General features: G+C 43.1%; 3 protein-coding genes across 6 annotated transcripts; 2 read left to right on the top strand and 1 right to left on the bottom strand.

The window, feature by feature from the left end:
- Window positions 1–592: 592 nt before the first annotated feature.
- On the top strand, window positions 593–5,208 carry pyroxd1 (pyridine nucleotide-disulphide oxidoreductase domain 1). Of its 4 annotated transcripts, none has more exons than XR_003742571.1 (12): window positions 593–750; window positions 843–923; window positions 1,451–1,570; window positions 1,684–1,812; window positions 2,110–2,183; window positions 3,010–3,200; window positions 3,313–3,413; window positions 3,494–3,593; window positions 3,710–3,822; window positions 3,921–4,043; window positions 4,485–4,636; window positions 4,716–4,848. XR_003742571.1 is itself a non-coding variant. In XM_028955064.1 (12 exons), exons 1-12 carry the CDS (start codon window positions 667–669, stop codon window positions 4,962–4,964), a joined length of 1,485 nt encoding a protein of 494 aa, XP_028810897.1. In that variant the 5' UTR covers window positions 593–666; the 3' UTR covers window positions 4,965–5,208. The 4 variants fall into 4 exon arrangements, 2 of the variants coding, with proteins under 2 accessions (XP_028810897.1, XP_028810896.1); XR_003742570.1 differs by having other exon boundaries at window positions 4,479–4,636; XM_028955064.1 differs by having other exon boundaries at window positions 4,517–4,636; window positions 4,716–5,208.
- A 36-nt stretch (window positions 5,209–5,244) lies between these two features.
- arl1 (ADP-ribosylation factor-like 1) lies at window positions 5,245–7,276 on the top strand. The gene is made up of 6 exons (XM_028954214.1): window positions 5,245–5,345; window positions 5,725–5,862; window positions 5,961–6,042; window positions 6,119–6,230; window positions 6,339–6,517; window positions 6,636–7,276. The coding sequence occupies exons 1-6, from the start codon at window positions 5,342–5,344 to the stop codon at window positions 6,664–6,666; spliced, it is 546 nt and encodes a 181-aa protein (XP_028810047.1). The 5' UTR covers window positions 5,245–5,341; the 3' UTR covers window positions 6,667–7,276.
- Window positions 7,277–7,767: 491 nt separating this feature from the next.
- utp20 (UTP20 small subunit processome component) lies at window positions 7,768–27,300 on the bottom strand. The gene is made up of 62 exons (XM_028954328.1): window positions 27,250–27,300; window positions 26,623–26,703; window positions 26,472–26,538; window positions 26,250–26,382; window positions 25,979–26,167; window positions 25,801–25,882; window positions 25,575–25,712; window positions 25,320–25,475; window positions 24,985–25,131; window positions 24,761–24,895; window positions 24,592–24,669; window positions 24,295–24,473; window positions 23,665–23,811; window positions 23,480–23,568; window positions 23,285–23,390; window positions 23,051–23,201; window positions 22,916–22,978; window positions 22,660–22,818; window positions 22,503–22,579; window positions 21,967–22,046; window positions 21,633–21,885; window positions 21,372–21,551; window positions 21,196–21,286; window positions 21,024–21,109; window positions 20,012–20,137; window positions 19,758–19,924; window positions 19,451–19,659; window positions 19,127–19,270; window positions 18,063–18,142; window positions 17,746–17,981; window positions 17,429–17,573; window positions 17,260–17,347; window positions 16,931–17,074; window positions 16,751–16,804; window positions 16,519–16,671; window positions 16,254–16,409; window positions 16,013–16,153; window positions 15,547–15,684; window positions 15,330–15,469; window positions 15,152–15,240; window positions 14,760–15,058; window positions 14,179–14,318; window positions 13,832–13,988; window positions 13,642–13,740; window positions 13,391–13,558; window positions 13,100–13,266; window positions 12,651–12,792; window positions 12,353–12,469; window positions 12,043–12,213; window positions 11,432–11,563; window positions 11,191–11,301; window positions 11,010–11,089; window positions 10,865–10,934; window positions 10,415–10,597; window positions 10,189–10,320; window positions 9,952–10,084; window positions 9,669–9,859; window positions 9,488–9,559; window positions 8,766–9,026; window positions 8,567–8,693; window positions 8,326–8,471; window positions 7,768–8,088 (listed from the first exon to the last, which is right to left on the bottom strand). Exons 1-62 carry the CDS (start codon window positions 27,298–27,300, stop codon window positions 7,933–7,935), a joined length of 8,382 nt encoding a protein of 2,793 aa, XP_028810161.1. The 3' UTR covers window positions 7,768–7,932.
- Between the last annotated feature and the right edge of the window lie 234 nt (window positions 27,301–27,534).

Here is a 27,534-nt window from a genome sequence, read left to right as displayed (position 1 = left end):
AAACTGTCAGGAAGGTGATAATGTAGTTTGCCTGCATGACAGATTGAGGTCTTCCCTTTTACTCTTGAAGGAACGGAATGCGTCATGCCATATTTTCTCACGGCTGTTTTACTCCTTTGATAGTTTTATTTTCCCTGTCTGAACGATTTAACTGTACCCTATTTATAACTGGTGACACGCGCCGCGTCTCTTTCCACTCTGCGCGGCTGGTGATTGAATTTTCCAACCACAAATAGATCAAACTGCACGGTGTGTATTTTTATCAACCCTTATTATGGAAAACCGAAACTCCTTGTGTAGTAAATTGTAGTAAAAAAAATGTTCCATGTTGCACATTATGAACGTGGGTCGGGTTCACGTCTGTGATGTCTTTTTGCAAGAATGATAAAAAAACAACTAAATGTGTAATATTCCCAGAGTCGCCTCAATCAATGAAACCTGAACATTTCATGAGGACACGGTGACCGTGTCGACCTAAAGTTCATGCACACTTATTGCATTAAGGTGCTTTACCAATGAATCTTGTCCCATACGGCGCACCGTACCGCGACGCCCAACGCGGAAGTCAGCTGTAACTGCTGCGCATGCCCAGTCGAAGGAAGCAACTTCAAGCAACTTCGAATCGAGCTACGTTTTGTCCGAAATTGTAGGCTTTAACAGAAGGGCATGGCATGCAGTTCGCCTCGTGATAAACCTGTCAGGTTTGCGGTGGTTGGCGGTGGCGTCGCTGGGGTTACGTGTGCGGAACAGGTGCGGTGATGCCCCGCATTCGACCATTTTGTAATGAATGGACGGTCTCCTCCACTAATTTCCCTTTTGTTGTGTTTTGGGGGGGATTGCAGCTCGCATCCCAGTTTCCGTCTGATAACGTCGTGCTTCTGACAGCGGCTCCGTTAGTTAAGACTGTGACTAATTATAAACAGGTAATGTGCGCAGGTACACGCTTACAGAATGGATCCTAGGATATCTTCATTTTGTGTTAGTGTTTGTAATTGTCATTTTGTGAAGATTGTAAAGATTGTGAAGTGATTATTTGTAGATAATCTTTAATACTTATTCTTAAACAACCTAAATTTGCTCTAATTCATTTTTTCCATTTGGTTCGAAACACCTTCTGAAAGTTGCCTTGAGAGCATAACATGCACACTGTAAAAGGATATTGGCCCAGTTGTTCTTACAGAATATGACATATGTGTTGCACAAATGACACATAATAAAGGTACTGTCCAATAAAATAGTATTTACTTTGATTTTTATTTGTGGAGGCTCTTTTCTCCAGCCCTGCATTCCCATTTTGATTAGTTCACCATGTACCTGGGCTTGGGACCGGCACCAGCACACTGCCGCGTGCATCACCAGTGCCTGGGATGTTGAAATATCTACTGTACTGACACTGAAAGTTTTTTCAATTTTATTTATTAATTTACTGAATTTTGCAACAATGTCTCAGGTGTCTAAGATTATAGAAGACTTTGATGTTGAAGAGCAGCCCTCTAGTCTTTTGGAGGAGAAGTATCCCAACCTGAAAGTTGTCCACGCTGCAGTAAAATCCCTGCAAGCAAACGATCATGTAAGAGAATGAGAGGGGATGTATATTCATAAGCAAATATTTGAATGCATGATATTGGCTGATTTGTTCTAATGTCTGCACAGTGGTGGAGAATTAAAAATATCTCCTCACAGGTCCTGCTGACCGAGAAGGGGGCTAAAGTGAGCTATGAGAAGCTGTGTTTGTGCAATGGGGCGAGGCCCAGGCTTCTGATCCAGGACAACCCACATGTGCTTGGTATACGAGACACTGACAGTGCCCAGGTACCAATCCTTTAGAATAATTATAATAATGGGATATAGTTCTCCTCCTCATTCTGGAGCAGCAATCGCAGATTGTGCTGCTGTCATTTTTAATTGATATTGTGAGATGTGTTTTTTTTTTTTATTTACAAAAATCCATTTAAAGCCATAGTGCCTAATCATAATACACTCTAAATTTTAGATCTTTGCATTGATGCTTTAAACAAATATGACACAATATCTACACAATTGTCATTACCCAATTTTGTTAAATGATTTTATTTCATTCATTTCTTTATTTTTGTTTTGTGCTCATAGGATTTCCAAAAACGTTTATCAAAGGCAAAGAGGGTTCTTGTAGTAGGCAATGGAGGAATTGCTCTGGAGTTAGTGTAAGTATCAGCCAGGAAGTAAATGACTGAGCAACCAGTTTGTCCTAAATGTATTGCAGCATTGTGTGTGTACTTTTTTTTTTTTTTTATAGTTCACATATATATCACATTTACACGTGCATGATACCTTCTTGTGGTGAAACAATATTTCATCACTCAAACTGGAACATACACTACCAAAGTCTGGATGCACCTAATTGTTTATGGGTCATGCATTTTTAACATTATAAAAATGAAAACAAAGACAACTGTGGAAGGTTATATAAGTGTCTTTCCAAAGCAGGGAACATTTGCTGTGATTGCAGCATTTTACACTCGCGTCTTCTCTCCACCACCTTAAGTTGGACAAAGTTTATGCTGAACGCTTTCTTATCATTCACTCATGTTGAAGAGCATCCCATGAAGCGGGCTATGATGATGACGATAGTGAACAAAGCAGCCATTGGCTGCTCCCATTCGGGTTGCCACAGCAGATCAACCAATCTGATTGACCACATAAATGGTATGGCAACAGCTTTACGCCGGATGCCGTTTATGACACAACCGCACAGTCACATGTGTCCTTAGTGGCTGGGTTAGTGAACAAAGCAGTGTTTAAGGTAAAAAAAGAGCTGGCTAATGAAACATACTTCACTTTCTCCTGATACATAAATAATAAATAGGTTTCTTGTATTGGATTCTTCAAATGGCCTTATTCTCCATGACCGCCACAGAGTCGGTGATTCCAAACTTTTGACTGGTATTGTACATTTAGAGTTGCATCAGTTATATGTGGGCCCCATTCGTTGTTATATCTGTGCTGTTTTATCACTGCTTGTTTTTGCAGGTATGAGGTTGAAGGTTGTGAAGTAATCTGGGCCATTAAGGACAAAGCCATTGGAAACACTTTCTTTGATGCAGGTGCTGCACAATTCCTTATACCCTCTCTGGGTGCGGACAAGCCGGAAAAGGCCATAACGTGCAAACGAAGTCGCTACACCACTGAAGCACCTGGAGCTTCTGACCCTCCCTGTGCAGGTAAAAGGCAAGTTTCTCCAGGCGGATGTGATTATTGGGCCTACGTGGTGAATCTGTAGACCAATGTCACCCAGTGAATATGTTCCTAGGTAGATAATGTGTGTCTGTTCAGACGCAGGGGAACCAGGTCAGAGTGGGCCATCAGCAGAGCCTGGCAGTGCCCTGGGCCCTGACTGGCATGAAGGCATAAGTCTGAGGGGAGCAGAGGAGAAGGTGTTTTTTTAGAACTTTTATGCAGTCATATTGTAAATATTCATCATGAGGTTCTTACATTCAATATTTTCTGCCACAAGGTTTCCCATAAAGTGTGCGTTGAGTGTGAATGTGAAATCCAGAAGATTTATTCAAAAGAAGAGTTTATGCTGTCACCACTCCACCAGTCATCCGACATGGGTATGTACAGATGTGAAGTGAGAGGCAGATGCATTTATTTATTTTGTGCTTCTCCAGTTTACAGTACACCAGAGTAAAATTGTTTAATAATTAATTTTCCTGTGTCCACTGTAAAGGAACCTGGCTGGTGTATGTGCAACTCACCAATGGCAAAATATATGGCTGTGACTTTATTGTTAGTGCCACTGGCGTTGTCCCCAACACTGAACCTTTTCTCCCTGGAAACAAAGTAATTCATTTAACATCAGCTCAGTTAATACATTTATCACATATTCTGTGCATCAGGTCGGTTTTTAATTGGTGTATGTTTTTTGGAATTCCATTCAGTTTGAATTGGCAGAAGATGGGGGCTTCCTTGTGGACGACCACATGCGCACATCTGAGCCTGATGTGTTTGCTGCTGGAGATGTGTGCAGTGCTGGTTGGGAGCCAGGTCCTCTGTGGCAGCAGGTACAGCAAACCATTTCAATAGAGATTGCATGGTCTACCCCCCTATATCCTGCATAACAAACTACCCTCTCAAACCAATTTGGTTTTAATTAAAGGCTTAAGAGTTAAAGTAAATTTTCATCTTTTATATTTATAAATTATATCGGGGAAAATCCCAGACTGCTTATAAATTAATACAGTTTCTTTTCAAGTTAAAAAGTACCTGTTTTTTTATATTGAAATATCTATGAAAGAGAAAATATTTCCAAGAACGTACATACATATACAAGTATAGTATATGTATATTTTATTTTTTATTAATTTTTGATATCAGTCTTTTTTTTATTTTATTGTGTGCCTTGTGGCCTTTGTGAAAGGTTCTCTGTATTATTTACACTGATGGCTGACCACGTGTACAATTTCTTTATTTTAAATGTCGATTGTCTGCCTGACCAGCATCAGCCTGCTTTTGTCAGATGCGTCTTTGGACACAGGCTCGACAGATGGGCTGGTATGCTGGACGCTGTATGGCAGCAGATGTCCTTGGTGAACCCATAGAACTGGATTTCTGCTTTGAACTCTTCACTCACGTGACAAAGTTTTTCAACTATAAGGTACATGTAATGTCACCGTGACAGCAATGCATGAAAATTTGAGCGTTTTTCTGAACTTTTTTCCCCCCCTTTGCTCAAGGTTGTACTATTGGGCAAGTATAATGCACAGGGTTTGGGGCAAAACCATGAGCTGCTGGTGCGTTGCTCCAAAGGCATGGAGTACGTGAAGGTAGTCTTGAGTGGTGGACGTATGATGGGTGCTGTCCTCATTGGCGAGACAGATCTTGAGGAGACCTTTGAGAACCTCATCCTCAATCAGATGGACTTGTCAGCCTATGGAGAAGACCTGCTCAACCCTGGAATTGACATCGAAGACTACTTTGATTAACAAAATTTTTCTAAGTTAGCTGGTGTCTAGAAATCAAGACATTTCAAGATTATATTTTTCTTAATATATTTAATGAATAAATTGATTATTAAAAACAATTCTTTATGATCTATCCTTTGTGAACATGAAGCTAAACAGAACTTGGATTTTCTTCTGAAATAAATATTTATTAAATGTATATTTAATTTATGTTTTTGTACTAGTATTAATAGGCAAATACAATAAAAACTATTTTTATGCTGCACATTCGCCATTAAAGTGTTGAATCCAAGGAGCGGAAAAGCGAGCCACGTTTACGTCACGCGTCGGAGCGACACGTCATTGCGGACTGCGGGGCACGGAAGCGCTGCTCGCATCTACCTGGCTTTTAAACAGCGATGGGTACGTGGACAAGTATCGAAGGATTAACACGTTTAATGATCCTAAAAACTCTGGAAGCGGCGCCGGGTTCGCGTGAAGACGCCTGGACTCTGTGCTGCGGCTGCGTGACACGCTGTAAACAAATTCACGCGGCTAGCTAGCTGGCTAGCCTGTAAACGCGGCATCAGACAGCGTATAGTTCCAATAGCACCGGAATTAAAACCGGAGACGTGTTTTTACGGACCGCTACGGATCACAGGGTGGCTTCTCCGGCTGTCAACCCCGTAGCCGCAGAATTCCATGTTCCCTGCGCGGCTTTAGGAACGCGACAACTCGGGGGAACGTCGTGGTGGCCGGATCACATGCCTGTCTCTAACCCCTGCTCTTTCTTCCGCGAAAGGTGGGTTCTTCTCCAGCCTCTTCTCGGGCCTTTTTGGCACAAGAGAGATGAGGATTTTGATCCTCGGCTTGGACGGCGCGGGAAAGACCACGATCCTGTACCGCCTGCAGGTCGGAGAGGTCGTCACGACCATCCCCAGTACGTGCCGCGGCTCGGCATTAACGCTACTTTAAACGTCTCCGTATGAATGGCTAAGCAAGGTCACTGAAGAATGTTGCACTGTCGTCCACTTTCAGCGATCGGGTTCAACGTGGAGACTGTGACGTACAAGAACCTTAAGTTCCAAGTGTGGGACCTCGGAGGCCAGACGAGCATTCGGTAAGTGTGCGGTCGATGCAGGCGAGGGTCGTCTTCTTCTGTCATCTCATGCCCGGGTTTCCGCCTCTCCCTTCAGGCCGTACTGGCGTTGTTACTACTCCAACACGGATGCAGTGATCTATGTCGTGGACAGCAGCGACCGGGACAGGATGGGCATCTCCAAGTCTGAGCTGGTTGCCATGCTGGAGGCCAGTAATGTGCATGTTTGAGAGACTGTGCCTGTGGATTCATGCCTCTTTATATCTGTATGTACATATAAACTGTTGGTCTCATGTTTCTGTGCATTTTTTTGGCAGGAAGAAGAGCTAAAGAAGGCCATCTTGGTGGTGTTTGCCAACAAACAGGACATGGAGCAGGCTATGACGCCCACGGAGGTGGCTAATTCGCTTGGCCTGCCCGCACTTAAGGACAGAAAGTGGCAAATCTTCAAAACGTCAGCCACCAAAGGAACAGGCTTGGATGAGGCCATGGAATGGTAAGAGTTAGAGGCTAAAAGTGGCTGTAATTCGGAGAGAGACTTCAGATGTGGTATTATTAACTGAGAGCTTCAATCAGAATACTTGTTTTAATGAGGCGTTGTTCCCCTTTTTCAGGCTTGTGGAAGCTCTAAAGAGCAGGCAGTAAGGCTGCGCTCACTTTTTCTCTGTAAATACGTCTGATGTTTGAGCTCCTGCACAAAGACTCCTAACTGCGTGCCCTTTGGACCAGTGACTGCACTGTTTCCCCGTTGTTGGAAGGCTGCTCCCTCCTTCCAGGAGGCTCCACCTCATAGGAGAGGCTGTCCTAATATCGCCTGTCAAACACTGTGGTGGCCTTAACCGTTGTCTGAGGACCAGCATTCTCAAACCATTTCCCACATTTAATGGAGAAGAACCCCCGAGCACAGCGGTTTGGGGCGGGGTAGTACATCAAATGCTCCAATCACTGCAGGCCAGCAGTACTCAAACTGTTATGGTCTTCATTTTGCTCCCCATCTGTCTTTTCCCATTTATTTTTTGATTCCACTACATTTGTTCATCAGAACTAGGATGTCAGGGTGATTGGTTTATTTAGTCGTTTAGTTTTGCCTGCATTTCAGTCCTAAAATTAATATTACGGCTTTGGTATCTAACTTTTGGTATTTTAGTAACTGGTTTATTTAAGACTGTGATTTGTAATTGCACATTTATATAAGAGCATGTACAGTGTTGGAAGGAAACTTGTGTTCATGCTGAAATAAACTACGGTATTGGCATCATATTTGTCTGATTTGAGCCAGGATGACATTGTTAAAGCCACACCAATGAGGTATAATGGCACTCATATTTGGTGGTAGCCTAGTGGGTAACACACTCGCCTATGAACCAGAAGACCCCGGTTCAAAACCCACTTACTACCATCGTATCCCTGAGCAAGACACTTAACCCTGAGTGGCTCCGGGGGGGGGACTGTCCCTGTAACTACTGACTAAGTCGCTCTGGATACGGGCGTCTGATGTATGCCGTAAATGTAAAAAAAAAAAAAAAAGTACACCGTCAAATTTGGCTTCTATGGGGTCATTTTATACATTTCTCCACCAACTGCTGCAAATAGGCCAAAGTGTTGCACCAACAGTGTTGGTCCTCTTCAGATGAACCTGGCAACTTAAGCACATCTGCATCCCAAAGATATGCAAAAACAGTTTTGAAATGTAAAGCAAGAGTTAACATACAAGGCTGTAAAACAAAAACTACGTTCTTTTTTTTTTTTTTTAATAAAAACTCTGTGCATTGAACTACACACATCCATAGACAGCCATACATCTGGCCAGTTGCCCTTGTATCACCATTAAGGATGATTTTACAGGATAACCAATTCCTAAAATACCCTTTAATGTTTCTAATACAAACAACTTTTTGTTCCTTTCCTGGGTCACTGTAATATGGCCAAGTCTCTCAGTGAGCTGCCTTTGTGTCTTTTTGCTTTGTGTCCTGGTCGTAAAGCTTCTATCTTTCTCTTCTTCACTTCTGCTTTCTTCTGGTGCTTCTTGATCTTTTTTCTAGCAGCAATGTCAGGATTGGAAACAGCCTGGGGAAAGAATCAGGGTTAAAAGATTTAATCCAGAAAATCCTGTTCTCACAACTTAATTTATATATTCGTGATATGCAAGGGGGAAATAAAGCCATTGTTATGAATATAATGTTCGCACCACATGTAATAAGTCATAAAAACACTTTCAACTGATTACCAGAAGGCTTGATTTAACCATAAGACTATCATCTCGTATCTCAGGATGTTTCCCTCTGCCCTTGCCCTTCCCCATACCTGCAAGGCCTTGTGTTTTTTGCGTGATGCCCTCCTCTGACTGGCTTCCTTCTGTACACGGGCAAAAGCCAGCGAGAACCTCTCCAGGCCCACCAGCTTCTTCAGGACCTCGATCAGTTCCTGTGCCAGGTTCTTCAATGTTGGGTCTGCATAGAACAGACCAATCAATGTCACTGTATGTCCTTTATGCCACTGTAATTGAACTAAACTTTGTGAAAGACGACCGGATGTGATGTCATACCCTGGTCTGCATAGGTGCTGTCCAACTCTCTATACAAAGGAGCGATGATGGTGGTCAGGTATGGTTCAAGACGGTCTTTACCAAGGTCCACCGCAATGGCACCCAGGAACTTGAACACACATGTTCTCTGAAAAGGAAATGTATTTATAAAGAAAAAAGTTCTATCTGTATGTTTGTTTGTTTGTTTAGATGGCCTCACCTTCAGTGGAACTTTAGGAGTGTCTGCTGCCTCTCTTTTTGCCAGAACTGACAGCTTTTTCATGACCCAGATTAAGGAAGGAGGTCGATCATCATGTTTCTCTGAATCCTCCTGAGGCTTCCCATCATCATTATCATCGTCTTCTTCGTCTTCCTCTTCTCCATTTTCTTCACTCTTGTCTGTTTCCTGGCAGTCAAGCCCATCGCATTCTGGAGACAGCAGGAATATCACCTTGGCGACAAACAGTAGGTTTCTCACAACCTGTAGAAACAAGATGATGATGCGTTTGTCATTCAAAAGAACGTAAATGGACCACTCGTCCTCATTAAAATAAAAAAAGAGCACACAGGCTAATTAAAAGTAATTAAATTATATGGATATAAACAACAAAAGCATAAAACCTGACAATTCAAGACACTAAATCCAGAGCATCTAATCATTGTACATACATCTGAAGCAAATAATATTCTTATTTGAACGGTGGTAGTGGCCTAGTGGGTAGCACATTCGCCTATGAACCAGAAGACCCAGGTTCAAATCCCACTTACTACCATTGTGTCCCTGAGCAAGACATTTAACCCAAAGTTGCTCCAGGGGGGGACTGTCCCTGTAACTACTGACTGTAAATCACCCTGGATAAGGGCATCTGATAAATGCTGTAAATGTAAATGTCTTATTTCCCCTTCTTGTTTTTAGTTACAGAACAAAATGTAAATTCTCACCTGCTCTCCTGTGGTTGTGTCGAGGAACTTTGATTGCAGTTGGTGGCAGAAAGACAGAACCAGCTCTCTCATCTGAGATATGGACGAAATGAGAAATATAAAAGGATGGAAAGGAACAGTAAAAGATTCACATTTATACTTCCTAAAAACATGCCTTGTGTGAACCTGCACACTTTCGTACCTTCTTGTCCATGTTGGTTAAGAGGAAGCCAGTGGCCACTGGCAGGGGAGTTTTAATGTTCTTCTCTTTCTGAGCGCTCCACAAAGCCACCAGCTCTTCTGCCTTTTGGGCAGCAAACAGCTGGCCAAACAACTGGGAAGCAGTGAGCCACACCCAGGAATGAGGATACCGAAGATGGGCATCAATGTGACCTATGGAAAAACACACCAGAATTCATATCTTGGTATAAAACCATTACTTCCTGTTGTATTTAATTCAGAATTTCCACACAAATGTTAAGTACCCCAGATGTTGGAGAGCACATCCACTGGCTTGGTGAGTTGGAGGAAGTCACAATCTTTTATGAGCTTGGTGATGAGGGTTAGGTAAGAGAAAAGTAACCTATCAGCAGCTTTCTCCTCCTCCTCTTCATCGATCTGGGGGGTGGGGGGGATACTAGCTTTATTAAACTGTGCATAAACAAATTTAAATGAAAAAATCCATACAATTTCACACATTTGATATGCACAACTAGACTTACATTATCGTAATTCAGTGGTCGGATCTCTTTTTCTAAAAGATTCAGCAAGGGGTCAAGCCGCCGAGCAAAACGTTCCTCCTCTACCTCCACAAAGAGCCCACAAACCTGGACGCCGAGACGCCTTAGAGACATCTACACACATGCAGATACACCAAATCAGTCAGCTTCAATAGAACACCACGGTAAGGTTACTTCTTCAATTCTGACTGATCGTGAGACACTTCACCTTTTCTCCAGTAAGCCAGTTCTTGACCAGGGTAAACATGTTATTCTGGTGTCCCGCATCAAGCTTGGCCAGAAGAGACTTGATGGTGAGGGCGGCCATTTTCTTACAGCGGCTTGAGTCATCGTTAACCATGGCCAACGCCAAGGGTACGAAGAAGAGACCACAGTGTTTCATCAGGAGTCGCTGTTAAAGAGCTAGAAGTGAATACTTCAGTGCAGAGTGTTTCAGCCATGTGATTGGCTGGTCATATCTAATTTTTCATTTCATGCCGTTAAACCTGCCAAATGCAGATATATATACAATAACAACAAAACCCAGTTTAAATATAGAAATTGCATGTTAACAAAACAATATGGAGCCCAGGAAGGCATATTAATACAGTCCATTAATTCATGATAGATAGATATCTATCTATAAAAGGAAAAAAAACAAAAAAATCACAATTTTTACCTCAGGAAAAACCTGGAATATATAGGCCATCATCTCAAGAGCAGACTGTCGTCCTGTGTCATATTCATAACTGCAGGAAATATTGCAGTGTGAGACGGAGACAGAGAATATTACATTTATATCATAAACCCTTCTACAATATTACCTGAGCTGAGCAACAATGAAATTAAAGTGTGAGCCAAGTTTCTTTCCCAGAGGATAATCCATGAGGTATTTCAGGTAAATCTGAAGATAAAAGAGGCAGATGTTTGTCTCAGAATAAAAAAAAAAAAAAAAAGTTTTTTTCCCATTGTAAATGTTTAAGACTGGAAAACATTCAGACACACCTGTCTACAGCGGACTCGGACCTGGTCATTGGGACCAGTGATTGAGAGTTTGACTATTTTCATCATCACATCCTCCATCTCTGGCACCACCAACTTCCTGGACAAGATAGCCTACAGGGGACAAGAGAGCACAGAATTACACCAAAAATAACAAAATACTCAAAACATCCCTCGGGTATGCATCCAATAAAACTCCTGACAGTAAAATGCACCGAAGGACCAGGGTGGAACGGAACGCTACCTTAAGTAAACCAAATGCTGTGGCCTGGCGTGAATGATCATAGATGTCTTCTTCTGCATATCCCAGAAGCACTTGCAGCTGCGTGTCAGTGATCTTGTGTTTGGTCATACTTTTAACTAGAACAGATATGGCCTAAGAGGAAAGTGACAATACGTTAACATGAAACAAATTTGACCATTTTACTTGCAATGGGGAAAAAACATGAATAATTATAATAATCATTTCAGAAAATGTAACTTTCATAGATGGCTGAGCAAAATGTTTTCACTAGAAAGCTGGTGAACAATCCCCATGGGCTACATCTAATTGAAGTGATTGTCACTTCAGTGACACACAGTGAAATTTGTCCTCTGCATTTAACCCATCACCCTGAGTGAGCAGTGGGCAACCATGACAGGCGCCCGGGGAGCAGTGTGTGGGGACGGTGCTTTGCTCAGTGGCTCCTCGGAGGATCGGGATTCGAAACGGCAACCTTCTGATTACGGGGCCGCTTCCTTAAGCGCTAGGCCACCACTGCCCCAGTAGTGCTTTGAAACTGTAACTCTAACCCTCTTTAATGCTATGGTACAGTTTTACAGGAAGCTTGTAGGTCCATGTTCTGAAGAGAATACCTTGAAGCAGTTCTGCACAAGGTGAAAGTTCTCTCCCCGGCCGGCACCAGCTTTGGCGTAGTCCTTCAGCAGGACAAACAGCTGTTTGGTGAGCTGATCGGCGTTGTTCTCCAAAGCAGGTAGAGGGAATTTCAGGAGCCAGATAAAAGCCTGCAGAGCTTCGGTGATCACCTGTGGGAAGACATTTTATCTCCATCTTATAACATGCCAAGCTATATTTGGCTGTCTCCCAATCCTGGACATTCTTTTGCTTGACACTCTTTTCCTGCCCCAAACGCAGCCACACGAACACATACTAATATTTTCTTACCTTGACATGCATGGAATTGAGGCAGTCGAGCAGAAGGCAGACAAATGGGTCCAGCATCTCTCTCACAGACGCAACTGCAGAGTTCACTTTTGAGCTCTTCAGACTCTGATGTAGCAGCTAATTACAAGAAGATAGTGACATCCTTCAGCATGTAACTACATATATGACTTCTACCACATATACACATACATACATACATACAATAATACATACACACAAACACATATACATAAAAACATTAGAGAACATCTGCTAGCCAGAACTTTAAAGATCTTGCGCTCTAACTGTGGTCACTCACGCTCAGTCCAGAATCCACTAAAATGTGCATGTTGGTCTTGCTGCTGACCGCCGCCTTTGGGCCCCCTCTTTTAGGGGTGGGGGGCAGCAGTAGGCAGCTAGGGGGTGGCAGGCGCGGGTCTGGAGGTGGGAGAGGCTTCTCTCTGTGTAGATGATGACAGAAAGTGACAATTTTCACAAATTCAAAAATTTGTGCACTAGTACTAGTAGCTCTCAGTCATATGAATATTATTTATTACTGACAATCATCCACTGTCAATGCTGCAGCCTAATAAGCAAGGACATCAACTGTATTACAACAGGGATATTAAGAAAAAAACTATTTACAATGAACTCAGAGACCCCCAGAGTCTCACCAAGGTACTAGTGTAATGTTAATAATGTAGAGATGTGTACGACTGTGTACGACTGTGTACATGTTTAGTAAAAATCATTCAAAACGTATCCTACTTGCACTTGCTGGTGATGAGGGGCAGACTCTCGCTTATCAGGCCATGACTGAGCAGCAGGACAGACTGGGGTCCCATGCTGACATTCAACAGCAAACCCGACACCACCCGCCTCAACACAGCATGAACCCGCCGAGACACCTTCAGACTGGCTGTGTTCTCCAGCACCTACAGAGACAGAAGGACCGAGACAGACACACCCAGGTAAGTATATGAGTGTGTGTGTATATATAATATATATATATAAATTTATTTTTTTTTTTTTTTTTTAATGCATGCTCTGACAGGTCACCTCTTTCAGCGGAACCATGATCTCTGTAATCCGCTCCTGGCTGGAGAACTGAGCCAGCAGCTCGTACGAATCAGAGCTCTTGCTGTGTCGTGCCTCCATCACCTTGGACACAATGCCTTTGATCTCCTTTTCCTCCGCGACTGCCCCAAACAGCTCATTGTTAAAGATCTGGAGCAGACCAAACAGATAATCAGGTTTGCCAACTAAGGTACACATACAGAACAATGTTCTTCACCTGTTTGCTGTTTTACCTGCACCAGCATGCCCAGACAGGGGTCCAAGTCTCCACTTTTAAGGGAGGGTTTCAGAGCAGACAGCAGGTGGAACACGGTGAAGGTGAGCACATGTACCTGGAAGAGAACAACAAACAAGGCTTCTTTTCATATGAAGCATTAAACAAGGACAAATATATGTTAAGAGTAATTCAGTTTACACACAGACCTGGTAGCCCTTGACCAGAACACCCTGCATCTCTCGTAGCAAGTACTGCAGATACCTGCAGCCCAGGGATTCTATAATTTTGACGAGGGTACTACGGGCCACGTCGCGGATCTCCTGAAACCGGCTTCTCAGGTGCACACACACCTTCAGCAGGACTCTGTTAACCATAAACTATTGTCACAACTGGAAAATGTTCAGGTGTAGGTCATAGAGGCATTTTATATATTTATATAGATATAGAATTTATATAGATATTAGACAATTTAGCCTGGATTTTAACATACAGTAAATGCTCACACACACACACACACACACACACACACACACACACACACACACAAACACACCCGGGCAGGTTTTCCTCCATCACTTCCTGTGGCAAGGACTGCATGAGTCGGACCATGGCAAAGGCGATTGGGACTCTTGCCACCTCATCGTCCTTCACTTCCTTTGATTTCACCATCTTGTGCTCATCATCTCGCTTCACCTGGAAAACGTCTGTGATATCATAACTGCACACAGAAGCAGTTAATCTAATGATGCTAAGATTATTACCAACTTTCATTTACCAGCATTAATAAAAACAAACAATATCTACACGTTTTAAGACAATGGAATCGCCAATCAGCCATAACATTATGACAGGCAGAATAAGTCCAATCCATTGAAGACCAAAATCATACATACAAAGGTCTAGTGGAGTCCTGGCCCTCATGGGTCAGCAAATGGGGGATCTCCACAATAATAGGTGGTAGCAACAATGTTATCAGATGTTAAAATGTTATGGTTGGAAAAAGAGAGATGACCAATTCTCCGTTTTAGACTCTCTGAATTTGGGTTCTCGGCTGCTCCTGCCTCATATTCCTGCTCTCCTGCAGTACCTGAGCACAATGTTTCAGCTTAAGCAGAGCTGGAACCTAAATTGTACCTTGGCTGTGAGGCACTTGTGCAGTCTCGGTAGGATGCTCTGAGTGACTGTGTGGTGGATGGTGGAGATCAGGACCTCCAGGTCCTCTCTGCTCTGTGGGAGTCCACTGCAAACCACAGGAGGAACTTCTTTCGTCTTCTGGGTGGACACTGCGGTGCCATCAGTCCCGGATTCGGTCTCCATTGCAGCCCCCTCAGTGTCTTTGTTCTCAGTGGAGTTGGTTTCCATGGCTTCTTCGTCATCGCTGTCCTCAGAGTCCCTGTCTTCCTCTTCTCGCTCTTCCTCTAAAGCAATAACATCTGAAAGGAACATTTAAATGAAAATGGTTAGATGAGCGGACAGCCAATAAAAGTAAGAAAAAGGGACAAAAACAATGGATGCCTTCCACTCACCTGCATCCTTCTTGTTTTTGGCAGCTTCAATCTCTTTGCTCAGGGACTCATGGTCAAAATGAAACGCATCAAGGACTGTTACCAGCAGGCTGCAGGGTCAAAATACACACGTAAGCAATGACAGACCTGGATAACTTTCCATCGCGCGTTCACAGGTTGTGCGGAGGTAAAGGCTTACTTCACAGCAAGTTTCTGTTCAACAATACCCGTCTGCAGCACATGGATGAAATGCTTCAGGTAGTACAGGTACTTAGACCAGGTGAGATGTCTGCATACGGCTCCGACCACTTCTACTCCAGCTAAGCTCATGTTCTCATGCTTAAAGTCAAACACACAAAAACAGGTTAATTCCACAAACCAATATTAGGTAAGAAACTCAGATCACAAAAACATACCTTCTGCATCTTTTCATCAAAAAGGGCAGCCATGGCATAGGGCATAATGTAATTCTGCATGGAGCGTGAGGAGATCACCACCAAACCCTCTGTGAGCTGTTTGGCAAACTTCCTGAGAGCTCGACCCCTCCTGTGCACCTTCAGGCACAATGACAAGCTTTCAACTCAATGAATGTCCTGAACAGCAGCATATCCATGACGACGAACACATCAATGTTGTAACATCTGCTATACTTGATACAACCATGATGTGTATAACTGGAAAAAAATCCTTCACACCACAGATTTGAACATTTTTTTTTACTTAGTACTTCAAAACTATTACTAATCAACCATCTGTTCTGTACAAATAACTGCAAGGGAATGAATAGAATAATGATATGGGAGCTAGTGTCTGTGGGCAGTTGCACTAGTTTCAATCCCCGTGGCCTAAGGTGTGCAGCCAGAGACTTTTGTCACCACCTACCTGGATGTGCTTCATATGCTCAAAAAAGTCAGACTCGGGGTCATTGTAGTCAGTGAGCTGCACCAGGTCATGGAACTCTGAACGCTTAGGGAATGTGCGGATGAGGCAGGAGAGGACTGTGGTGTAGTCGTTCCTCACACTCTGCACAGATCAAAGACAGAGATTATGAAATGTTATTAATTTAACTACAAATTATGTAGAAACCAGTGTGTGTGTGTGTGTGTGTGTGTGTGTGATCTACCTCGGGCTTGCTCTTCAGACCTCTCCTCACGGCATCCAGAATTGTGTACTGCACAATTTCTTTATATTCTTCTTCACAGCTGCCCACTGCTGCCACCTGGCTGATGATGGCTGACAGACACAAGATGGCACTGTCTGCAAGGGACATGTCCCCAATCTGTGAATGACCAAACACAGAAGTTGTTCATTCTTCACCACCTCTTCCATCACATTATACATAGACACACCCAAATTGTCACATGTACGCTGAGCATCCACATTTTCACCTCAAACGAATGGAAGCAGTTGTGCATGAGTGTGTTTAGGTATCTTTTGTCTAGAGTTGTCATGTCCTTCACACACTGGGTGGCTTTCTGGAAGGCTGTGAGACGAACGTCAAAGTGGATCTCATCCAGGTGACGGCTGTCAAAGGCATTGAGCTGGGGAAAAGAAAAGTTATAATTTCTGCAAATGGAGAAAGTAATGAAAATAATGTGAATGCTAAAGGAAGAGTCTTACCTGAACTGCCATGTCTGTAATGTACTTCAGTTCCCCATCCAGCTCAGACAAAGTCTGTCATTAAGGAGAAAAGAAAAAATATAAAATATAGTATAAAAAAAAAAAGTTTTTTATACTAATTTGAGTGACTGAACGAAAAGCACAAATTCATCACAGCACGATGCCATAACGTATTCCCACCTTGAAGACAGCACAGAGAGCCTGGCGGGACAGCTTGCTGTGCAAGATGGACAGCAGGCGGCTGAGGGGTTTGAGGAAGGCAGAGGGGTCGGCACACTGCCTCAGCAGGTTCTGCACCGTCTCCAGAATGTCCAGCTCTGTCTCCTAATGCACAGACGACAAAACAATACAGCCTTCATAGATCTTGCAGGTAAGGAAGGGTTGGAATCAGAAGGTTGCCGGTTCGAATCCCGATGCGCCATGGTTGGACCTCAACCAATGGCACATTACTACAACATACAAGGGTTGCACGCACAGACCAAGCAGAGGTGCAGCTAAAGCCTTTTTACCTGGGACGTTCGGGGCTTTTGCAGGTATGGCAGGAGAAGTCGAATCAGAGTTGAGCTCTGCTCTTTGTCAGTCACAAACTTGCTGATTCTGGAGGAGCCATAAACAGAGATTAGCAGAAATACAACCAATCACCTTCATGAGGGAACGGCGGTTGGTAAGGCAACGTACTTGGACAGGATGTTGAGCTCCTTGCCGACCTGAGCCCTGAACTTCTTTTTCTTCAGGCGGTCTGAGTTGCGCACCATGGAGCTCAGGTACTGCAGGAGAGCTGGAATATGAGGCAGGAGCAGCCGAGAACCCAAATTCAGAGAGTCTAAAATGGAGAAGAAAAAAAAAAAAGCAGCAAGAACAGATTGGTCATCTCTCTTTTTCCAACCATAACATTTTAATCAAAAGGCCTCCCATTATTATTTTTTACTGCATACAATCTAGTTCTGGACATTATCTAAGTGAGATCTACAATGATAAAACACACACATAATTACCTGTATTAATGCCAGAGCCTTCCTCAAGCTCTGGATATACACAGCCATTCACACACAGCTCGGTCTCTGCATCCACAGGGACAAAATCCTCAGTAGTTAAAAGGCTCTCGGCGATGTCCATTACCATGGCAGCAGTGGTAGGAGAAACATTCTTGGCTGATAGCAGAGCAAATACGTTGAGCAGGACGTCACATTCAGGCTGTCCTGGTCTCTGCTTCGCTAACAATGGGAAATATCTAAAGAAAAGAAAAGGGGAAATGTGGCAACAAATTCAAATAAAACATAAAAGAAACGATGAAGTTGGAGGTTGTTTTTACCTTGGATTCTTGCTCCACCCATTAATAAGTCTTAGCAGAGGCGTAGGGGAATAGGGGCTTTCAGTGGGAAGACGGCACACCTGAAAAAGTGAAGTATGTACACAGTAAAAAGTATTAAGGACACTTATACAGGTATCACCATAGTAAGGTAAATTAAACATATGATCCGACAGACACAAACACATTCCAGAAAAAAAACAGAGCACACCAATCACAGGCAGAAAAAATATTAGACCTTAAATGGCTAAGAGAACTGAGATCAAAGTGTAAATAAATGAAGTCTGTAGTGCAAATTGGAGAATACTCTCCTCAGATCTTGCATTAAACTAAAACAGCCTGTGAATTGAGGCCAGGACTATAGTGATATGCTGCTGCTTTTTAGTATCAGTCAGCAATCTTGCATCTATATAAAATGAAACATCCAAGGGTCTGTAAGGATTTAGTCAATTGTAATGACAGTTGTCCGCATAGATATGAAAAGGACTCTACTAATGATATTCCTTAGTGGGAGCACAGAGACCTGAAACATCTGGTCCCAGGATGGAACCCTGATGAACTCCAGAGAACTGACTTAAAGAAATTGAAAAGATTAGGGAACGTTCACATTTGTTGGTGACTAACTTGACCATTAGAATTCTTGAACATATTTTCTTGCTTTTGGATTATATGGATTAAAGGGGAAAAAAACATCTGACAGAAATTTCCATTTATTTTAACCAAATGCTCATGTTGCGGTCTTAAAAAAGTAGGCATAGTTAACCCACTTCAACGGTTTGTTTCTATTGGTTAAGCTTTAATAAGTCACAATGGCAGAGGTTCCCCAATATTCAATTTTGACCTCTTTCTGCAGAAGCTAGCGGAGCATCGCTAGGTGCAGCGAAAGCCGCTCTTCAGGCATGCATCCTGTAGAACACTGTGGGATTCAGAGAGCAGGACCATGCTGAATGCATTCAGCCGGTGAAGGCCATGCACAGACCGAATGGATTTATTCGGCCCAAAGTGTGTTAGTATTTATTTACAAATATACTTTCAATGCAGATAATTATGCACATATACACACAAACCTGAGGCCAGACCACAGCCTGGAACACTGCATCCAGTTCATCAACAGTGAAGCTGTACGAGTCAAAGCCAGTGAAAAAGTCTTGGATCCGCAGCACACCCAGGCGCCTCAGGTTTTTCAGGGGAGAAATGCAGCCAGGCTTCAACTAAAATTGGAAGAAAGGAAAAGAGAAATAAGCATTAACCACATCATACATCTGATAAAACAGCCAGGCCAACTGTGTTACAGAAATCACTCAAATATGGAGAGAATGTGCACTCTGTAATACTTGAATTGACATGCATATTTATGTTACCAGGTATTGTTCCAAGTAAAAATACCTCACCTGTTCTCTCTTTTCCAGAAGGCTGGAGACAGAGGTGGTGAGTCCCAGCAGGATCTGCAGAAGCTTGGGCAGATAGGTGTGGATGAGGTGGCCCAGTTTGTGGATGATCACCTCTACAATGTTCAGCAGACTGTGCTGTCGGCCCAGTGGAAGAACTGATGAGGAGTCAGTCTGGGCCACAGCCCGGTCCACAGCAGCTAGACACCCGCCTGGAAGAAGGAGAATAAGATGCATTTAATGAATACATAATTTGCAGATAAAACAACACACACAACTAAATGTGATCTGGGGCCATTTTGCATGTTACCTTGTCCGTGGTGAACCACTGGCTCCAGCAGCATGTCGATGAACATGCCCATCTCCTCTGACTGGCAGCCAGCAAGGAATCGAAGTACAATGGAGGAACGTGAAGCCATGCCAGTCTTGGCCTGGAATTTATTTCCAGCTTTAGTCCTCATTCGTCCAAACAGGATCCTGCAGGATTTTACACAACAACAAATTATCAGTACAGAATCATACCAAAAAAAAAATCAATCATACCTAGAAACACAAAGCACACACCTCATCAGCAACGGTATAAGATGGGGCCTGTGTGAGGCCTTCACCACGTTCCCCTCATCTGAGATGTTGAAGTGAATGATCTCATCCTTGAAGTGCTTGTCATCCAAAAGTCTCTCAAGATTCTCCCTGTTGGCAGCAAACACAACCAAACACAAGTAAATAACCACATAGGGCTATTTTAAAAGCCCAAACCACAACTGAACAAACAAAAAAAGTAACATTCCACTCAACATCGACGAGTGAGGAGCACCAAATTTCCTCGTGTTCACATTAAAGAGGACAGACAACACCATTTCCCCCCAAGCAGTCTGACTCCTGAAGACCAAACTGACTAATCCAGACCCTGCTGCCCCTCATACTGTGTACTACATGTATATGGCTGGGATGACAAAGCTTAACTTACTTACTAACAAATACATGTTAATGAATGGCAATGGTTAAAGTTTGACCACTGCATTTGATCATGGTTTTTCAAACCATAAAAATTGGAAACGGCTAATTCCAGTTGTCAGTACTGGAAGTAGAAGACAAAGTACAGTAAAAGTAACAATTCAATGTTTCTGAATGTGCAATGCATAAGACTATAAAATGCTATATTATCACAAGAATAATATCAAAACCAGTATGTACACTTGTCACATAAAGGGAAACAACTGTAGCCTGTGACATAAAAAACAACACATTGCAGATCCAAAACTGCAGATCAATTATTATTGTGTGTGCATGGGAAATGGGGTGGAAAAAAAAAAGTTAAAATGGAGATCACTGATCAAAGGCTTTCAAATCATGGAGAGGATGTAAGTACTCCCGGATACTGGACACCAAAGTATGCTAATGACAGGAGAACCACTGAACTATCTGATCTGATCCACAATGACCCTCATTCAGCCCAACAGTAGACAGAAGACGGTGTTGACCTCTGGATTACAAGCAAACCAAGCAGGGCAGATCCAGTGGGCATAAATATGGAGAGATGTGATGATGTACGGTCCAGAGTTGACAGAGGACTTACTTGTAAGGCAAAATGGCAGGGTCTTTGTAAGTCAGGATGCAATCCAGTGCTATTTTCTGGATTTGTTGATCTCTGTGACAGAGGAGCTGGGCACAGAAAGAAAATGTGGGGGAAAGTAGGTGAAAATGACTGGAATGCAGCATATCTAGGTCAAACTGGCATGGGATAATACCTGGATGTACAAGTCGTTTAAACTAGACTCCATGAACAAAGCTCGGGGGTTGGTGAACTTGGAGAAGACTTTCAGGTGGGCGATCAGTTGCCTGTTGAGAGCAATTTTCAGTCAATATCAACTGTACATAATCAAATAAAAAAAAAATAAAAAAAGTGACCAGGGCTCATATTTACTTGGCTGCTGCCCTTCTGGGGAAACGCCTTCCGCCTTGTTTGGCATCATAATCATCTTCTTCATCGCCTTTATTATCACTGGCTTCATCCTCAGGTGTCTCATGGTCCAAGAAAGCTTTGTTTGTCTTTTTCAGATTCTGGGCAGGGGCCACCAGCAGGTCAGATGGGAAGAACTCATTACTGCCAAACATGACCAGACAGCACATAAGAAAATGGGAGGGGCCAAATGTCCTTACAAACAGAAACACACACAAAACACACCTGATGAAGCGCAGCACTAGTGGAGTGAGCTCTCGACTCCTGGGCTCCACACGTTCAGGGAAGAGAGCCATGGCCCTCCATAGAAGATTGCGGAAGTTGGTGAAGTCAGTGCGCTCGTCTGAGTCCTCAGCCTGATCCAAGTGATGCAGGAAAAGCACACCAACATCCCCACTTTTGGCAACATCCCTCCCTGAGTTGGGGCTTCCATCAACCACGCCCTCCACATCCTCATCATCTCCAAGTAGTTCTTTCTCTGAGAAACATAAAAATAAAATGCAATCAATGGAAAAATTTATAGATAATCTATAAATGTAGAATTTGGCTCATTTATTACCAGCCAGTACAGCGACCATCTGCACATGTTCATAGTAGACTTTCCAGAAGTCTTTGTTATCCATCTCCCTTGCATGGGTCCTGAAAAGCAAAAAAAAAAAAATACAGAAATTGAGACTTTTGTAAAGACTTAATAACAGCCATTATAGTAAATGTTTTGTGTTTTCATTTTGAGTGCTAAGTCATTAAGTCATTGAGGAAGTAATATGCATGAGAAATGTCAATCATCTCTATGACCTCTTCGAGTTTGGGTGTAGGAAACAATTACGCACTAACAGTTACTCAACTCCAAGACGTGTGAATACTACCCATGTCCAATGTTTTATGTCAGTGGCTGGTGGCTCATTAACCCGTTTATATAACATGAGTTAATTATAATTCATGAAAAATTATGGTGGTTCCCAAAGGGAGACCAGTTGAGAACCACTGTCTTACATAACACCATGAAAATCAGTCTATGAGTATTATGAAACTAAACCAAGAACACATTCTGAAACAAGATGAACTAAAAAAAAAAAAGGCTAAAAAATAACTTACACCAGCAGGTCAATGACCGAGTCCCAGAGGTTCCTGAAGTTAACAAACAGCATGGCGATGAGGTAGCGTAAGGGTACCTGTCAAAAAGAACACACAACTTCAATTCTCACAGTTAAACCACCCCGAGGAGTTAGTAGAATGAATGGTTCCCACGCACCTCCTGAAATGGGCCCCGGGGCAGGCAACGCTGCACCAGGTCGTGCCGGAGCTTCCTCAGGTGTAACAGCTTCTCTCTGTAGTCTTGTACGGTAGCAGGGACAAGCTCTGCCTGTAGGCAGATGGCAAACACCGTCTGGGCTCCTGAGCACTCTTCATTCTGAATAAAGAGACAGAACACAATATAAGTCATCGGTTACTATATAACATATACTGCATATGGTGAAAAATTGTTAAAGCCAAAAGGGGACTTTTACCTCTGTGGGCTTGGATAGTTCTGCTTCAAAGTGAGTCATGATCCTCAAAGACAAGAAACGGATCTAAAAGAGGGGAGGTGTTAACTTAGGACGAAAAAAAAATTCTGTTTTCACGTCAATAACGAGTCTTATTACCTTGGATATATTGGAGGAAAAATTGGAATGTAAAATCTGATACAGCTCTTGCAAAGCGCTATGAGACAGGTGGGTAGAGCAGCCGTTGAGTGACAGTCTGGTGTAGTACAGGTCGCAGAGCAACAGAGCAGAGAGACTGGTAGGGTACTTCCTGTAACATTAGTTTTGTTTCATCATTATCTAAATTCATTTTTGTACATTCACAAGACAAAAAATGTCAAAAGCTGCTCTTACTCTATGATATCCCTGACCATCTCTACAGGCAGAAGGGACAGGACCTCAGCAGACTCCTTGAAGGTCAGTAATGTGCTGAGAGCCTGTCTCGCCACAAACAGCCCCTCTGAGGACACAAAAGACTCATGGGTTGACAAAAGGTCCCTTTTCACTCAGGCCTGAGCGTACAAAGCTGAATCTACTGATTCCACTGACCTTTCCCCAAAGTCCCACTCTGAACATCACCCAAAAGACGTTTCAGCAAGGTGGTCAGGATGGGGATCACAGAGGATGACTCCAAAGGCCTGAAACAATCACCATTGTAATTTTACATGGATTAGCCTTCAGGATCCCTATTTGTCAAAGTCTTTATGATGTGTGTACACATCCCGTCTTTTTACCGAATATGAGGCAAGAGGACAAGGGCTGCCCATGGATGAGAGAGGTCATTAAGAGGATCATCCTGGGGCAGGTCTATCAGGGAGAGGATGTACTGGGGCACAGGCATCTTCTCATCCTTCTGAGTCACGGCTTCCGCTGGAGAATATCTGAGACAACACATTCAAAAATACAACTCAAAATCACAATGGCTAAAGCTTCAGGGATCTTCAAATGGACCAGTTGCATTATGATTTGACATGCAGTGTAGACCACGAGACTGGAATAAAACCAGTACATCCAAACATGGACGATTGTGCTAAACAACACTTTATACTTCCATACTACACCTGTTAGACTATTTTTTTTCTTGGACAAATCATTACCAACCCTGCACTGAAACTTCTAAGAATGGAGTAGCCTAGTGGGGACTGTCCCTGTAACTACTGACTAAGTCGCTCTGGATAAGGGCCTCTGATAAATGCTGAAAATGTAAATGTAAACCTATTGCACACTCACTCTACCCTGGAAGGGTGTGACACTCTGACTCACTCCTTCCCAATGTATCTATCTTTTTTCTCCCAAGGTTTTTTAGTGAATTTGGGTGAATCCTCTCTCATAAAATCTGTGAAATGGATCAAGTATGTACTTACCCGAGAGCCTGTCCAGTAAATACCAGTGGATACTTCTCAAAGGCCATGGAGCCATCAGTGGGAGGCTCTGCCTTCTCCAGAATCAGGTTGACCAAGAGTTCCAGGGCCAACTGCAAACTTACTGGGTCTTTCCTTCTGAACATCTGCTCTAGATACAACAGGAGGCTGGGGAGAACAATCTGGAGAAAACAAAAAAGCATCCATTCTTGTTGTTAGCAACTTGGAGGTTGGCTTGGAGGTTACACAGACAAAAAAAATGCAATGAAAGCAGGGTCCCTCAGACCTTGCTGTACTAACTGTCTCAAACTGCTTCAGAGGAAACATCTCCTTGGAGAAGTTCAAAATAAGATCAGAATCCATTTTGCTGCAGAACACCTATTTCAAAGTAAAAAAAAAAAACAATCATAGTAAGAATAAGTGCTTTCAGTGCCTTACACAAATACAGTTGGATGACGCAAGCACTGACCTTTCTGACTATATCTTGGACTAGTGGTGATGGTAAAACCACATTTTCTCCCAGAAGCAATGATCCTATAACCCGCAGAAGCTGTTGGCAGCAGGAGTAGGTGAGCCCAGAGATCTGGACAAGCTCGAGAAGGGTCTAGGCGAAAGCAAAGACAAGACACTTGTCAAAGCCACACACAAACACACACACACACACAATCACACATCAACAATGACGTCACTTACCTCACAGACAGAGTCTGGGTTGGTTACTTTGGCTCCTTTACGATGCAAGACTAGGGTTTCGTAAATGAACAACAGACGCTCCAGGTGCTGGTGGGTCTGGTCAGTTTCACCACATTGTAGCTTCACAACCACTTCTTTCACACAAGACTGCACATATACATATAAAATATCACATCTGAATTATACTGTAGTCAAATCAATCATGAACATTAGATAAAAAAAAAATTACATTATGTTGGAGATTAATATATATATATATATATATATATATATATATATATATATATATATATATAAAACAAAGCAGATGTTATTCTTCTGTGAAACGTTCTTACTTTTAAAGCCTTCCAGAGGACCAGCAAATGCTCCTTCTCTACATAACCAGCTGAAGATTCTACCATGTGATCCAGAGTCTCCTTTATGACATCCCAGGGAAGGGCCAGTCCCTGAGGTTCGGCAGGGCCCAGCTTACGTAAAACAGCAGGAAGGGCCTGGATAACGTAACATGGTGGGAACAGGGAGCAAGAAAGGAGTTAGAAAAGAACAGTGCCGATTGAAAAGCAAAATCAGGTTGAAGGTGTGATTCTCACCATGTTAGCACAGGAGTGGAACATGTTCCGGACCCCTTTGCACATCTCAAAAATGAGCTGACCCACGCCCTCTGCTTTCTGAGGGTGTTCCACCAAGTCCAGAAACATGAGGTTGAAGAGGTCATCAAAGTCTGGTACCTGAAATTCAGACGTTTATAACATCTTTATTCATTCGTTACCCAATTCCAGCACAGATGCAACACTGACACTAAACTGTACTTCTTACCTTTCTCATCAAAAAGGAAAAACTTTCCGCAGCAAAGTTGCGAATGTGTTCCTTCTTGTGCGCCAACAGTTTACTGTATGAACTGCAGAGTGGGAAGTAGTAAAAACCGTGAGTCAACCGGGAGTCAACTACAAACTAGGCAGCAAGCAAGAACAATAGAATTAAGACCCTCCCCCACCTGTATATATTGGTCATGTCCTTGACCATCAGTCTCCATAGATATTTATAAAGGTATGAAAGGCAGGTGAATGCCCACTCTAGTACTTCTGTGTCTTGTGTTTCCAGAATAGAGGCTATGATGACAAAGAAATCTGGGAAATGGGGGTAGAAGTCTGTCTGAAGGTCCCGAGCGAGCTGTACCACCAGGCTGGAAGACAGAGGTAAGGTTATTATATACGATGCCCTACTAACAATCAGCCTACTTGCAAATATAAAAGAAGATATCTTACTCCAGAAGAGGCTGGTAGGCCATGCTGTGCTTTACACTAAGGTGGGCCTTGAGACTCTCCACTATGGCACCCTGATGGAAGACCAGCATGTTGAAAGACTGACTCTTGTGAGACACTTCTTTCCAGAACGTAGCTGTGGAGGTAAAGGTGACAAACCATGACGAAGACCAACATCATGAAGTGTGCATTCTGACGTCCTGAGATATTTCCGGGGAGACTTACTGAAGTGTTCAGTTAAATTGAGATCTCTCCATTTAGTAAGGCCTTCAAAGAAGTACGTTTCTACCTCCTATGAGGAAGAAAAATACGTATAAGCAAATGTCGTGCTGCTGATCTACTGAAATTTGACTATCAATAGAAAAAAATTACTTACCTCGGAATAACTTCCCGTTCTGTCGATGCGGTGGATGACATCTATGTTTACGTTAGCAAGCCTTTCGGAAAAGGTCTTAAACTAGAAAGACGAAACATGACAGCGATCACTGGACAGCATACCGATTAAATAGGGCCATGGTGGGGCAGTGGTGGCCTAGAGGTTAAGGAAGTGGCCCATAATCAGAAGGTTGCCGGTTCGAATCCTGATCCACCAAGGTGCCACTGAGTAAAGCACCGTCCCCACACACTGGTCCCCGGGCGCCTGTCATGGCTGGCCACTGCTCACCAAGGGTGATGGTTAAAAGCAGAGGACACATTTCGTTGTGTCACTTTGTGCTGTGCTGCAGTGTTTCACAATGACCATCACTTCAATTTTAAATAAAATAGGTCAATAGACAGATCAATAGACCATGGGGTGGGATCTAATACATGACTTAATAAATATGGTGGGATCTAATACATAACTTATGCAACAGTCCTTTCATACATTCTAAAACGGGAAATGACCAATATTTATATTTTGTATCTAAAGCCCGTAAGAGTTTGACCATTGAGACGTTGCTCGTTTTTTGTAAGGAGTGTCCAGCTGAGAGAAGCTGTACAGCGCAGAAATTTCATCGCTTACCCTGAAGGTATTCTCCGATTTGTGGGACGTCGGCTTCACTTTGAGCTTCATTGTTGTTGTATTTTCGTTCGCAACCCGTATGCTGTTCAAAACTGCTGCTTAACCTGTTTACACACACATGCCGTCGCCGGACGCCGCCATGTTGAGTAGAGCATGCTGGGAGTTGGCCATGTGGTAGAAAGTCAATGTGGGCGGGGTCTTAACCCGGTTCGCGTTTTGCTATTGGTGCTCTGCTCTGCATTTAAAGCCGTAAATGGTGGATATAGTGCGCCTTTCATGCACATA

Source organism: Denticeps clupeoides, chromosome 15 (assembly GCF_900700375.1).
Source record: "Denticeps clupeoides chromosome 15, fDenClu1.1, whole genome shotgun sequence".
Classification (NCBI taxonomy): domain Eukaryota; kingdom Metazoa; phylum Chordata; class Actinopteri; order Clupeiformes; family Denticipitidae; genus Denticeps; species Denticeps clupeoides.
Note: the sequence above shows the minus strand (reverse complement) of the source record. Positions and strands in the feature narration are given on the sequence as shown.